The sequence below is a fragment of the Schistocerca cancellata genome, unplaced genomic scaffold (assembly GCF_023864275.1).
Source record: "Schistocerca cancellata isolate TAMUIC-IGC-003103 unplaced genomic scaffold, iqSchCanc2.1 HiC_scaffold_1143, whole genome shotgun sequence".
NCBI lineage: Eukaryota > Metazoa > Arthropoda > Insecta > Orthoptera > Acrididae > Schistocerca > Schistocerca cancellata.
The window spans coordinates 605,636-621,840 of record NW_026047142.1 but is presented as its reverse complement, the minus strand read 5'-3'; the positions used below and the strand labels follow the sequence as shown (position 1 = coordinate 621,840).

At 40.4% G+C, this 16,205-nt stretch overlaps 1 protein-coding gene across 1 annotated transcript in view; it reads right to left on the bottom strand.

Moving 5' to 3' along the window:
• LOC126159437 (uncharacterized) overlaps window positions 1–16,205 on the bottom strand; it is a 199,733-nt gene that overhangs the window by 142,356 nt on the left and 41,172 nt on the right. The window contains exons 2-3 of the mRNA XM_049916547.1: window positions 14,306–14,398; window positions 443–960 (exon numbers count right to left, since the gene is read on the bottom strand). Of these exons, the coding sequence (XP_049772504.1) occupies window positions 443–960; window positions 14,306–14,398 (611 nt within the window). The remainder of the gene's footprint in view (window positions 1–442; window positions 961–14,305; window positions 14,399–16,205) is intronic.

The following is a 16,205-nucleotide window of genomic DNA, read 5'->3' as shown; positions in this document are numbered from 1 at the left end:
AAATTATCAAGAAACTGCTTACTAGACAATGGACTTATTTTGCGAGTCATGGTCATGGCAAAGAAGTCAAAACAAGATCTGAGGGATCATCATATGGACAATCTTCTGGGAGAGTATGCCACACAGTGAGAATAGCTGCATAGTTACTTTTACATGGCTCTGTGAAATATATGCTGAAGAAATGAAGGTACTTTAGTGAACTACTAAATGACATACATTAAACTCAAGATATCCCAGAGATGAGAAGATTAACCTGAAATGTGTGTGCAGAACCATTTTGAAAACCAGGTTAATATTTTAAGAAGATTATATGCTAAAAAATCAAATTTTTCGGACATAATATCAATATCAATGCTCCTCCTCCTCCTCCTCCTCCTTGTGCTCCTCCTCCACCACCACGACCACCACCACCACCACCAATACCACTGATTAAACTTATCACCAATGTCTGAGGTGTATTAGTTCTTCTCATGACAACCAATTGTTTCTTATTTCCATATTGATTATCATTGATTTTTGCCTCTTGACAATTTGTGTCCAAGTCAACAATGTCATTATCTTCATCACTTGAGTCTTCACTATCACTAATAATATCGAAACTTCTTTCAGCTGCCAGAAAATGATTCTTTGTAGTTTTAACTGTGTTGCTACATTCTGGTTTATTTCTTTTGGGGATTACACAATTAGTTCTTTCTTCTTCTAAACGTGGCTGATTTCCAGTACTTTTAGTATCACATTTTTCATCTATAGCATAATTAGAACCAAGTCCATGAACTGTATCTGTGAACTTATTGTTGGCAGGTAAGGGTGAAAATGCAGAATTCCTCTTTTGAGTTTTGTTTCTGAATTCCTCACAACTACTTTCTTGTGATGATTGTCCAGGGGGCTTTTCTAAGGAGGAACAGCTGTCTAAAATAGCTGCATTGTCATTTCCCTTCCACTGAAAATCTTGTGGTTCTCCTGATTAACAGACAGAAAACGAAAAAAAGATTAAAACTGAAGTGATTACAATGAAGTGGTCAACTTAAGGCATGAATGTAAAGCAGTCAAAAAGAAATAAATAATTAATTATTGGAATTATCATATCATTTACAATGTGATATAAATATTTGTGTACAAGAATTAAATGATAAACAAGCAAATCTGTGAAACTAAAACTCTTAACTGGTAACTAAGTCAGTTAAATGAGTTTAAAATGAACTAACACAACACAAAATCTGGCAGAAAAAGAAAGCAAGCTTTCTCAGAATCTACATAAAGATAACCATTAACCATAAATGTAGGGTACTGAATAGACAACATGCACGTAGAACAAGACTGGAAATTTTGTTATGTTTTTGGACAATGTTCTTCTTAGCTTTCAATGTTCTCCTTCTAAGCTGATGAAAAACATAGACCAATTGACTCAAAAATGCACAGCTACATTGACCCAATTGATTACATAGCCCTAGGGCAGCAGCCCAATGGTGTGAGGAGTTCTGTTGGATGGAGAGGGTGAGAGGAGCAGTGAGGGTGAAAGGCAGTGGGAAGAAAAGGCAACAATGGAAAGAGATAGGTATGCAGAAACAGAAGACCCACCCATGAGCAGACGCCACAGGTTGTGCAATAACCAAGGTCAAGCCTGTAGGGCTCAGCAACATGTTCTGCAACTGGATAGTCAATTTTTCTCTTTGTTGTAGTTTTAGACTGGTTATTACTCAAGTGTCAAGTTTACATAAAAATCTGTACCAAAGTCACAGCTGAGTTGGTATACAATATGACTGCTTTCACAGATGACCCTGTCTCTGATAGGGTAGGATATGACTGTTGGGGTGGGATATTATACAGCTACACTCTGTGGACCACTGTGAAGAGCACTGTACTATATAAGCTTTTTCCTATTCCATTCCCACATGGAGCACAGGAAGAATGATTGTTCACAAGCCTCTGTGTGTGCTGCAGTAAATTTAATCTTGTCATCACAAAACCTATGGAAGCAATCTGCAGGAGTTTGCAGTATATTTGAAAGAGTCAAAATTGATAGTAATTCTTGAAACGTTGTTAAAAGACTTTCTCAGGACTCTGCGGCTGCCAGTTCACTTCTTTCAAAATCCATGACTCTCTTCTGTGGATCAAACAAACCTGTGACCATTCATAAAACAAGCCTGTGACCATTCAAGCTGCCCTTCTCTGTATGCATTCAATATCCCCTACTAGTCCTAATTGGTAAGGGTCCCACACAAGCTATATTCTAAGATGGGTCACATGATTGATTTATAATCTGTTTCCTTTGTAAACTAATTGCATTTCCCTACTATTCTACCAGAAAACTGAAGTTAGCTACCTGCTTTACCTACGATCGACCTTATGTCTTTTTCCCTTTCATGTCCTACCAAGTGTTACACTCGGGTATTTGTGTGAGTTTACAAATTTCAACTATGATTCACTGATATTATGTTCATCTGATACCATGTTAATTTTTTATTTTTTATTTTGTTGAGTGCACAATTTTACATTTCCAACCATTTGAAGAAAGTTGTCAATCTTTGCACCACTCTGAAATCTTATCATGGCCTCAGTGAATATTTTTGCAGTTTCCTTCAAACTGTATTTCATTGTAGATAACTGCATCATTGAAAAAAGTTGAGGTTACTATTAATATTGTCTGCAAGATCATAAATATGCAACACATTTCCCTGGGGTACATCCAAAGTTACTTCAGTTCTATATTTGTCAATAGTTCTCTATCCAAGATAACATGCTGCATCCTTCTTACTAAGAAATCTTCAATCCAGTGAGCCGATACACCATACTTGGGTTCAGAATATGTTGTAAGTTTCTGCTACAAATCAATATTCAGGATACTGGACAGTAATTTTGTGGATCACTTCTGCTAACCTTCTTATAGACAAGTGTAACCTATGCTTTCTTCCAGCTACTGAGTATGGTTTTTTGTCTGAGAGAACTACTATAGGTTGTAGTAACAGAGGGACTAACTCAGATGAAAATTGGGCAGAATCTGACAGGTACTCCATTGAGCCCTGGAGCTTTGTTCAAATTTAATGATTTCAGCTGTTTCTCAACGTCACTGAAACTAATACTATTTCACTCATCTCTTCAGTGGTATAAAGATTTAACTGGTGCAATACTCCTGTGTTTGCTTATGTAAAGGAACATTTGAAATCAGAGTTAAGAATTTTTGCTTTTGCATTACTACTCTCAATTTCAGTTCTCGTCTAGCCCGCGAGTGACTGGATGCTAACTTTCGTGCTACTAAAAGCCCTTACCTATGAGTGTTGCTCACTTAACTGCCAAACACATTTCATTTAGCATCTCTATCTGCAGCCCTATGGTTTCTTTTACACACATTATCCAGTAGTCTGTTTCTTTAGAAGATTCTTTACAGTGATTGTATACCATAGAGGATCTCTCACATCATGAACTGTTATACTGGGTATTTAACTTTCCAGTGTATAGTCAACTATTCTTTTAAACTTGAGCCATAATTCCTCTACATGTCCCTGTACGGTGCTGAAAGTTTCAAGTTCCTCACTGAGATATGACACTAGTGCCTCTCCATAGACTGAACATATAGGAAAAGATAGATTCCAGAATGAGATTTTCACTCTGCAGCGGAGTGTGCGCTGATATGAAACTTCCTGGCAGATTAAAACTGTGTGCCCGACCGAGACTCGAACTCGGGACCTTTGCCTTTCGCGGGCAAGTGTGCCCGACCGAGACTCGAACTCGGGACCTTTGCCTTTCGCGGGCAAGCACTTGCCTGCGAAAGGCAAAGGTCCCGAGTTCGAGTCTTGGTCAGGCACACAGTTTTAATCTGCCAGGAAGTTTCAAAAGATAGATTGCTACATATCGTAAAAATGACATGTTAAGTTGCAGACAGGCACAATTAAAAGATATGTAACTTGAAGGGGCATCACTGCTGTCTGTTGCAGTGGGACATTAAGCAGAATCAGCGGCAATGATATTCATCATTTTAGGGCACTATTAAACGAAGCTAAACTCAGCTAAAAATGTGGTTAAGTTGTTTTAGTCCAGAGTAACAATGGGCACATCCCACAGCAACTGGTTCAGTTCACTGGTTCAAGGATTAGGGCCATATGTGGATATGCAACAGGAGATATACTTGTAAACTAGGTTTGCAATGGAGTGACTGTGAAGGTTCTGCCAGCATACCACAGGTGTGCATTGCCTGTCACTCCAGGTATGACATCAACATGTGATCATGGTCTATTGGAGGGGATGGCTGCTAACAGAATAAAGTACTGTTGATGGTTTGTAGTCTCAATGACAGAGGTTCTCACAGAGCCATCAGAGAGATGGAGATTATTGTCCAGTACGGTGGCACGCCAAGTTAAAGAGGACCATGTGAACGGAAGAGGAGAGAGAGTCTGGATGCTGTGGAAGAATGAGGATATAGTGTCTTGGCCCACATACAGATCAGATCATAATGATATCATCAACAAACACAAACATGGCAAGGGCATAGGATCTTTGGGTGGCTAGTAAGGCTTCCTTTAATGACCCATAAACAGACTGGTATGTTTTAGACTGGTAGCACTTTAACTTTTCTGCGGTTTCCTTAAATTACACTGACTGACCACATTAAGCGTGCTGTCAAAGAGTGGTACATGCTTCAGTGGCAGCTTCTCAACTACCAAAAGTACTGCATGTCAAAGCATGTCAACAATGATCTGAGCATTTTACAAGTAACATAGTATCAAATGTTACTGAGTGGCAGATTTTTATTTCACAGGTATGTGCTTTTGAACAAAGGGCCTTTACACTGAAGTGACAAAAGTAATGGGATAGCAATATGCACAAATACAGATCGCAGTAGTGTTGTGTACAAAAGGTATAAAAGAACAGTGCACTGGTGAAGCTGCCACTTGAACTCAGATGATTTACGTCAAAAGGTGTCCAATGAGATCAGGGCTACAGGAGATGAATTAACAGACTTTAGATGTGGAGTGGTAGTTGGAGCTAGACACACGGGATACTCCATTTTGGTAATAATTACATAATTAAATTTTCTGAGATCCACAGTGTCAAGACTGTGCTGAGAATACAGAATTTCAGGCATTACCTCTCACCGAGCACAATGCACTGGCCAACTGCCTTCACTTAACAATTGAGAGCAGTGATATTTGCACAGAGCTGTCAGTGCCAACAGACAAGTGACACTGCGAGAAATTACCACAGAAATGAATGTGGGATGTACGATAAACATACGCATTAGGATGGTGTACCAAATTTGGCATTAATGAGCTCTCACAGCAGATGACCAACATGAGTGGCTTTGCTAACATCACAAAATGGGGCTTGTGAAGACACTGGTTGGACCCTAAATGACTGGAAAACTGTGGCATAATCAGACGATGGTACAAACTGATGGCAGGATTCGAGTGTGGTGCAGACCCCATGAAATCGTGGATCTGAGTCATCAACGAGGCACTGTGCAAGCTGGTAGTGGCTCCATAATGATGTGGGCTGTGTTTACATGGAACGTACTGGGGCCTCTGGCCCAACTGAATTGATCATTGGCTGGAAACGGTTATGTTCGGCTACTTGAAGAATATTTGCAGCCATTAATGGACTTCATGTTCCCAAACAACAATGGAATTTTTATGGATGACAATGCATCATGTCACTGAGCCACAATCATTTGAGATCGGTCTGAAGAAGATTCTGTACAATTCGAGCAAACGATCTGGCCACACAGATCGCCCAACACAAATCCCATTGAACATTTATGGGACATAATTGAGAGGTCAGTTTGTGCACAAAACCCAGCACCGGCAACATTTTCACAATTATGGATGGCTATAGCAGCAGCATACTTCAACATTTCTACAGGGAAGTTCCAATGACTTCTCGAGTCCGTGTCACATTGAGCTACTGCATTACACAAGGAAAAAGGAGGTCTGACACAACATTAGAAGGTCTCCTAAGTCTTTTGTCACCACAGTGTATTTTGGTTACTGTGCTGTTTCTGTGACCCTAATCTTCCATCCTACAACTCTTTAGTTACACAATCCCTTCAACAACAAGTTTCATAAACAAGGCATGTAGTAATATGTACCCAACCATTTTCTCTTTTCTAGTTATAAAGTTCTTTACTTGTCATATTTCTTGCTGACTTAGTCCGTTATTCAATCAGTCTCCTGATTTTCAATAAACTCCCTTGGAACACCAAAATTAACAGGCTGTAATAATTTTTTTCTGATTTTTCATCATACATGCTGTGCTCCAAACAGACTTTCATTAATCTTTGTCTGATCTCTGCATATGGGGAAGCATTTAAATGGTGTTCCATTTTTATCTTATGGGACCAAATTTCTTAGGCTGTCGGTCCCTATGGTGTTCCATAATTCTACATAATTTCATCAGCAATATTTATCCACAATTTTGTATGCCTTTCTAACGATCATCCTGAAACATTAAGGAACAAGAATTGAAAGAATTACCATCCTTTCTCATAATTGATCTTTGGACAGCTGAGTAAAGGACTCTGAAGTGACTATGGGGCAATGAATGAGACAACTCAATTATTGAAACACTGACAAGTAAAGACTCATACATACAACAAAATATCATATCAAACTATAACAATGAAAATAATCATTTTTTGAAAATATATTGTAGTCTTTTCTTCTCATCCCGGCCAGTAAGTCTCCCCTGACCTGGGGTTCTGGCTGATTTTTCTGAACTCTATCTCTTTTCCTAATCCTCACCAATTCTTTTTCCTTCAGCCCTCTGCCTAAAGCTTGCCTATGTAATACCTTTCTTACGTGTGTTCCCCTGCCGCCACTCAGTGACAAGATTTTTTAGAGAGTGTTATTAATCGCCATAAATACTCTCTGTTTCTAACTCAATTATGCACAGTCTGGCAGCACTTTCCACGACATCAGCTCCGTGCAATTCTCCATCATATTACAGGCCATCCAGCAGCTGATACCAATCTGGGCAGCCACCTCCACCAGACCAACTCACGGTTTTATGTCTGCACCTGTAGACTCGGAATGACACAACAGATGAGCCACCCCTAGGCTCTGAGCTCCGATGCATCACGAGACTTCTGCCTTGGAGGGCAGCAGTTCACAACCACGGAGGTATAGCAGCGATCATTACACATTAGGGTGAGTTTCTAAACCAGTAGCAGTGGCTGCCTATGAGAATTCAGTGGTTTATGCATCACTGGCACTGCTCACTAAGGGTCACATAATGCTAACTTAGCCACGCACTGCCAAGTGAGGTAAACAGTGTCAGCAACATGAGACAAGGACATCAAACAGCCATCCTGCCCCCGTGACCCTCTGACGTCCATGGCACTGCCAGTAGACCACACACCTGAAGAGGGTAAATCTGGGAGCATCACAGCACTTTGACACTGCAGCTTGTGGTTAAATAAAATATGTCGTATCTTGCAGCAATGTTTTCCTAGTCGATCTTGGCAGCACTATCATCTCCAGGTACTATGTGCAATATGATTTAGGTGTTATTATTTACTGGACATTAGAATGTTTGTTGGCGGCAGGGGGGGGGGGGGGGAGGGGAGGGAAGAATGATTTAATAAATGTTTGAAGGGATAATGCAATAATCATTAAAAATGGAGTAGCACATCTCAGTGCACGTAACTGATCACTTGGCTTCATGAATTGTAATTTATTCTTTGTGTGTGTGTGGGGGGGGGGACTGGTTAAGTAATAAGTTGAGGGCATTAAATATTTATTTTCTTTCAACAACCATTTGTTCATGTGAACAACACTACACGCTTGCATCACACGGAATATTACAGATTGATGTGGCAAACTGATCAGTTGTTTCTTTTGTATCTAACACAAAGATAATAAAACCAATTCCAGCAAAGAGGTAAAAGAAAATGTGGGCCACTACGGGATTATTATCTGTGTTTTCATCATAAATACTTCTGGAGCTAACACTTGGATAAAATTCAATAAGTTAAAATACACTCATCATCCCAGTTTCTCAAACTCCTGAACATTAACATTGACTGTGGATATTGTATCACAGACACAGTCCCTTTGACTGTTCAGAGATGTCACTAAACCCACTCAAAGATGTAAACAACCATGCATGAGCAGCACCTATTAGACGGAGGAGGCCCGGCAGCTGATCAGTTCCAGACATTCCACCACGAAGGAGGTACATGGCTCGTGCTGTCTGTAATTCAACCATGCCTAGACAGTCAATACTACAGTTTGATTGTCTCTGCATTGTTACTTTGTGCCAGGAAGGACTCTCAAAAAGGGAGTGTCCAGGGGTCTCAGAGTGAACCAAAGCGATGTTGTTCGGACATGGAGGAGATACAGAGGGACAGGAACTGTTGATGACATGCCTCACTCAGGCTGCCGAAGGGCTACTGCTGCGGTGGATGACTGCTACCAACGCATTATGGCTCTGAGGAACCCTGACAGCAATGCCACCATGTTGAATAATGATTTTCATGCAGCCACACGACGTCATGTTACGACTCAAACTCTGTGCAATAGGCTGCGTGATGTGCAGCATTCACTCCCGACGTCCATGGCAAGGTCCATCTTTGCAACCACGACACCATGCAGAACACTACAGATGGGCCCAACAACATACCGAATGGCCCGCTCAGGATTGGCATCACCTTATCTTCGCCAATGAGTGTTGCATATGCCTTCAACCAGTCAATCACCAGAGACTTGTTTGGAAGCAAACCAGTCAGGCTGCACACCTTAGACACACTGTCCAACAAGTGCAGCAAGGTGGAGGTTCCGTGCTGAGTTTGGGTGGCATTATGTGGGGCCGATGAACGCTGCTGGTGGTCATGGAAGGTGCTGTAACGGCTGTACGATATGTGAATGGCATCCTCCAACAGATAGTGCAAGCATATTGGTAAGGTATTCGTCTTCCTGGACGACAAATCATGCCCCCATCGTGCACATCTTGTGAATGACATCCTTCAGGATAACGACATCACTCGACTGGAGTGGCCAGCATGTTCTCCAGACATGAACTCTATCGAACATGCCTGGGATAGAGTGGAAAGGGCTGTTTATGGACAACGTGAACCACCAACCACTCTGAGGGATCTGCGCTGAATCGCTGTTGAGGAGTGGGTCAATCTGGACCAACAGTGCCTCGATGAACCTGTGCATAGTATGACACGATGAAAGCAGGCATGCACCAATGCAGGAGGATGTGCTACTGTGTATTAGAGGTACAGGTGAGTATAGCAATCTGGACCACCACCTCTGAAGATCTCGCTGTGTGGTGGTACAACATGCAATGTGCGGATTTCATAAGCAATAAAAAGGGTGGAAATAATGTTTATGTTGATCTCTATTCCAATTTTCTGTACAGGTTCCAGAACTCTTGGAACCAAAGTGATGCAAAACTTTTTTTGATGTGTGTAATTACTAAATTAAATTACAAAAAATAAAACTGAACTAATTCCTAAATAAATATATCCAATGTTCTGTTCTCTCTCTGCATGACATTGCATGTCATAACATCATTACATCGCAAGTCAAAGCCAACACCTTATACAGTATGTTCAAGCGAGCCAAAGCAACACGTATACATGCACAGCTACACTGTCCTAAACAGCTTCATATTCGTACCTCAGCAGTCTAGTTTCTTTACTCCTTTCATTATTCCACTATTTTCCAGTATTGGAGAGTGTTAGAAATCATTTTAGTGATTTATGTGCCAAACACTGTGCCGAGAGGTGACAAAGTAGTGAGATGTGGCACAGACCCAATGTGTTTCACTATTGATGTTTGGTCGACTGTCACAAAATCACTAGATTTAAACCAAACCGAAGCCTTGTTGACAATAAAACCTGAACACAACACAAACAAGAGTCAAGAGAGAAAATGAATTCAAAAATAAAATTCTAAATATCAGTTCAATGAAAAATCCTAAGATATTTAGGACTTAACACACCACCACTTCAGTCATATGCTTCCATTGTATTGTTTCAAGTCTTTTAATGTTACCTATCCATTATCTACAAGTACAGCATCTCTGTTCTTAATCTAGCAGAGTCCGGCAAGTAGCTTGCTCGGTCCATCTGCAATCAAATTGTGTGGCTACAAATCCTGTCCACCTCAATTTCATTTTTGTTAGCATTAGCAAATTAATCTTCCACTGAAGTCTGTTCCCTGAGCCACTGGTATGTTTCCTCTTATCTTCTAGTAATTCCCAATGTGCACCTCCTTATTGCTCAATGGACAACCCTCGAGTGTTTGAATGGTTTTTAATTTAATGGCCACGTGCCACTGCTTTAGAACAAAACTGGTAACAAACACTGATTGTAAACTTTAATTTCAAACATGTCAGAATTTTTAATGTATTTAGGATCAAAACAGGGACCATACTCAGTCCTTTATGTTTGTCTTCAGCTCTCCATCCAGCTGTAGTCAAGAAGTGATCTGAATAGGAAAACTAAACTGTTCTATGGCTCAGCTGTCAACTTGCACCATTTTCTATTACATGTTTTGTAGGTCTACTTCTAAACTTACTGTATTAAGTTTTTTCATTAGTTATTGAACTCTGCATGGACTACACATTAACAGTGATTCTGTACTCTCTTGTGTACATTTTTTTTTTTTTTAGTTATGAACAAGTCTGCAAAGTTTCAATGGATGTGGCACTACAATCCTGCAGACAAAGAGAACAAGATGTTTGTGTTAACTCTGATACAGATCACTTTTAAAAGGTTTGTTCTGTATCTTTGCTAACTTACCCTAAGTGCAGCAGACCGTTCTCATACATGAAATGTGAATGTTGATTGTGGAAGAACTTCAGCAATAATATTTGGCATACAAGGTGAGGAGAAGTGACTGAACAGTTCCTGATCAACAGAGGGAATCTCGTGTCTTGTATTCAATCTTGCAAAGGAAAAGGTGCAGGATAGGGTTCACTGATTTGGCTCAAATTTTGTGAGTAGAAGCATGTGGATGTCCCTTTCAGGTGCCTAAAATATCACACCTGAGTAGGCCATAAAACACTCTAGATATTTGTGAGTACAACACTCTAAATATTTGTGAGTACAACACTCTAAATATTTGTGAGTACAGTCTAACATTTTTTTGAGCATTCCAAAGGATATTTCTCTCATACTGTCATGTCCTTGACTGATATGAAGAAAGGTATTGATTTTGCTGATGCTCTTCCAAAATGGAAGGTCCTGTTATTAAAAATAACATAGTTGCATTGAACAGCTTCGAAACATACAAAGGGTTTCAGGGTTCAGTGGGCTGTTATGAACAGCTGATGAAGAGAACATTACAACAATAGGCAATAGCAATGCAAGGAGAGGGAAAAAATTAACAGTGGGAATTGAATCTGAGAGAGAGAGACCAACCACATACCTCTTCATAAAGATCTTGTTTGTTAGGTTCAGTGCATAATGTCATATCTCCATTATTTACTATGAAATTATCATTCATAATTTCAGTAACCTGCTCTGCAATTGCCTGAGCCCTAGCTATTTCTACAGGAGTCACATAGGCAGGAAGATTGTTGGTGATCATGCCTTTCTCTTCATAAATTGAGAAAGTGTCATGAAAAGTTGTAGTTTTAATGTTTCCACCCATAACATCACTGGTAGAAGATTCTTGCTGGGTTTCCGTTTTCCAATAAAATAATAATTTTTTATGAAAATCACTGCAAACATGAGGCAAGACAGCATTCATAACTGTAGAGACTACTACAAAAATGTCAGGCAACAGATATGGCAACGACAAACTATACGGGATTTGAAACAGCTGCCAGAGCCATGTGCTCTGACCCATAGAAGAGAAACAAACAGGAAGGATAAAGTGAGGACATGACAACAGACTATTGCTGCTGACGGACAGTTGAAATCACAAACCATCAGAAATGTATCATTTAAAATAATTATTCTTTAAATATATTAATTAATTAAAGTAATCATAATTAAATTTAATATATCAAACAAGGAAACTCCAGGTCAGAATATCAACAATGTAGGAAAAGACAGATTGCTACTTACTGTAAAGGTGAAACATTGTGTTGCAGACAGGTACAATTAAAAGACACTTACACATAAGTTTTTAGACGCCACCTTCATCAGAAAAAGATGAAGGGTATGGGTGAAAGTATAGTGCAAGTATACTGTTACATTTAAAGCATTAATTTTAAACAGTCAAAACTCCAGGCTGGAATATCAACAATTTAACGAAAAAACAGATTGCTGTAAAGATGACATGTTAAGTTGTTCACACAAGCAGACACACCTGATGTCTACATCTTGACTGCCATCCGTGGCATGCAACTGTCACATAAAAGGGAAGCAGCAGCCTGGAGGGGGTGGGGAAAGAGAAGGGACAGAGATAGCAGTGTACATGTGGGAGGAGAGATAAGCCTGTCTGGCAGGCCATGCAGGGGACTAGGCTGGTAACAAGTGTTGCTTTGGGAGGCTGTGGGGAAGGGAATTGGGGGGAAACATGGAGCAAAATGGGAGAGAAGTGGGGAATGGGAAAGATGGGTGGGTGTGTTGGCAGAGGGTGCCAAACAAAGAGTTTGGGAGACAAGAATAGGGATGAGGTAACAGAATAGTGGATGTGAAGACTGTTAGATGGAGGGTGTGGGAAGAGTATGTTGCCACAGGGTGAGGTCGGGATAACTTCAGGTGCAAAGAATGTGTTGTAAGGATACTCCCATCTGTGCTCTTCAGAAAAGCTGGTGGTGCAGGGGAGGATCCAGATAGCTTTTTGTGGCGGGGTTCGTAGTGACAAACACTTCGCTGTAGAAACGGCTTACGAAGTCACTGCCACACTTTTAATAGCGGCCGACCGGTCCGCTGGAACAGTGAACAGAAAGATGAAAACCCAAACACTCTGATTGAATAAAAGTCGGTACTTATCTTTATTAACGAAGATACAGAAACACAGTAGTGAACTCCGTGTCTACAGAAATCTGTCTAGTTCGAGTCGGAGCGGCTAGGTCAGCGTCGGCTGACGACAAACAACAACTCTGCTGCGATGAACACACAACTGACTAGCAAGTGCACAAATCGGTGGCGAGTATACAACTGAGCGGCGAATACAGAACTGTCCTAGCGCTCGCGACTCCAGCGCTTAAGAAGCCAGAAGCCAGCGGTGGCGCGCGCAGACTTGCGGCGATTTCCTGTATCGCTGGCGCTGCTTATGCAGACGGCGTCCGGACTTCGATGCTGCCAACCTTTTGGCAGCGAGCTCGGTTGGCATTACTGGCTAGGATATAACATAGCTTGGGTTGTGAAGCAGCCATGAAAATTAAGCATGTTATGTTCAGCTGTGTGATGCGCCACAGGGTGCTCTACTTTGCTCTAGGCCACAGTTCGGTGATGGCGGTTCACCCTGGCAGACAGCTGGTTGGCAAATACAACAATATAAAAAGCTCTGCAACAATTGCAGCAGAGCTGGTATATGACGGTGGCGGCTGTCACAGTTAGGCAGCCTCTGAAGGGATACGATAAGCCTGTGACAAGACTGGAATAGAAAGTGCTGGGTGAGGGAGTGGGTGGCTCTTGCACCTGAGCCTCCCACAGGGATGTGATTGGGATTGAAAGTGGTACAGAAATGGACTATAATGCTGAGGAGATTGGGTGTGTGATGGAACACTACTTTCAATGAGGTTTGAAGTATCTTGGGTTGGATGTCCCTCATTAATCATTAATTTTATATATATAAATGAACTGTTTAATCATATTTACATTTTACAATCAATAGATTAACATTGTGAGATCCTTTGATATAGTTTATGTTGATATCCGCCTCCCCATCTACCCACCCCCAAAGCACAAAATATAGTAGTCCCCTTACTGTTATTTGAGAGGAATGGGCAATGTGCCATTACAAGATTTCACCATCTTCCTTCATATTCAGACTCATCCATGATAATGCAGGGCATAAACACAAATGATACACCACAATGAAGAAACAAAAAGAAACATAGACTAATGCAGGATAAAATTCCAGTTCGAACAAATGACTATATTATTTACAAGATTCAACTAGTTTCCAAAGAAAAAAGAAGATAAAACAACAAAGTCTCCTCCTCCACCCCCCCCCCCCAACCACCCAATCCTCCTCTCACAGTCAGAGCCTTTTCATCACACATGGTATTTGTATAATGTGGTAGAAACAGAAGCAGCATGTTTCTTTGCTTTGGTAAATCTGTACATGTTATCTGTCTTTATTGGAGATTGCACCTCTCTTTTCTTCATCAAATAAGTACAAAAAGAGATCATGTTTCTTTCAAGCACAGGTTAGTAGTTGCTTCACAAAGAGGCTTAACATACCTGCTTTTAAAAACATGATCCACTTTCTTCTTAATAGATCCCAGTCTTTAGGGAATCCACAAGCAAATCTGTTTTTAATGAAGTGTGGTAAACCTGGAACAGAAACCAAAATGGAAATGTCAATTAATGTTTCTCAAATTTTCTATATAAAAAACCTGATTAATGTACTAATGGCAAAAATTCTGACAATTTCTTTCACTGAAATTAAATGTATCAGATTATTACAAATTAAAAACAGTAGAAGTTGTGAGAATACAACTATTCTGCACGAAAAGCTTAAAGCAAACAGAAAAATAAAGGCAAATAAGAATATCACAAAAAGAGCTTACCAGTTAGACTGGTTTAGTTCAGAGGTAGGTACCATCAGTTTGATTAAAAGTTGCTAACAAGGGGCTCTTGAGGCTTGGGGCAGTCAGGGCAGGAATATTCATGTTAGTTGGTTGGTTGGATCTCATCACAATTTCAGGGGTTACATGGTACTTTTGTGCTTGGAGAATTCTCTCATAGATTTTACAGATGAGAGGCAGCAGAGGGAGGGGGGTGTGAGGGGGAGTCGGGAGCTTCCAGGATCATTAACTGGCTTTCCTTTTTTAAGACTGTAATTACCCTAATCTGCTTCCAGATGTTAAGGTGTTGGATGAAGATGAAGCAATTTACAATGAGTTCTAGCACTCATTGTTATATTTTAGCTCCAAAACACTTAATTTGTTCTACTAGAATATTATATAAGTCTTTGAGCCTTCTTCACTTTGTTCTTGGTAAGTGCCCTGTTTGCCTCTTCTGTACTGAAGGAGTTCCTAGTATTAGTATTTCTTCTTCTTCTTCTTTGTTCCTATATATTTTGAAGTAGAGTTTGGAGGATTTCAGCCTAGGTGTGCTGTTTGCCAGGAGAGCCTGGCTATTTGGCTGGCAGTGGTAGGAACATCCTCCTGTAGAGTATGTTGTGTTGCAGTTGAGACATCTTAAAGATTCAATTGCTCTTCCCATTTACAGTTCTTCCATTGCCTTTCTAATACAACTCGCTGTTTTGGCAATCAGTACTGAGTTGATTAACAGTTGGCTAGTGCTACCTGTGTGCACAAAGGGGTTGGCTTTAAATAGTTATACATTTCTTTATAGCTTGTGTTCCATTTCTCATGATAAACCCTTGAGCTAATTTCACCTACAGCCTCTTGGAATGGACTGTCTTAGAACTTTGTTGCTGGTGTTATTTCAGTACTATATTATCTATTATGCTCTGGAGCACCTTCCGGTTTGCTTTTTGGATGCTATACCTGCGTCAAAATCTGACATTTGTAGATGAACATGTACATTACTTGAAAAATAATTTTCCTGTTTTGGTTGTTTGATGTAGATGTGCAACATCTTTTATGCTCCACATTGTAACCTCTTCAACATCTCGAATTTGTAAAGGACACAGGGAGTTTGACATTGTCAATCAGTCGTAAAGTGGTTTGTTTCGATCCACTGAATAATGGCCTCCCCATTGTTATAATCTTCGGAGTGGCCCTTTAAGTTTCCGTGACTGCTTAAGTCAGTACTACTGGCAGATAGAACTAACTGAATGTTAAGTTGTTGTTGTTGTTACCAGAGAAATACATACCTGATTCATACATTTTGCATAATATCTTAAGTAAATCTTCCAGAGATCTGCAAAAGGTCTGACCCTACAAGCCATCAAGTTTCTATTCTGATAGGTGCTTGAGGACAGAGCTATTTCTATACATTCCCATTTTATAAACTCCATACAATACTGTTTAATGTATATATGATTATTTCTAGCTGTTATGAAAGAAATGTTGGCTGGGGGGGAGGGGGCGGGGGCGGGGGCTATGCTTAGTGCCTACGTTAGAGGCTCCAGCATAAATGTTCAGCTCAAATTTTCAATGGTCATTGTATA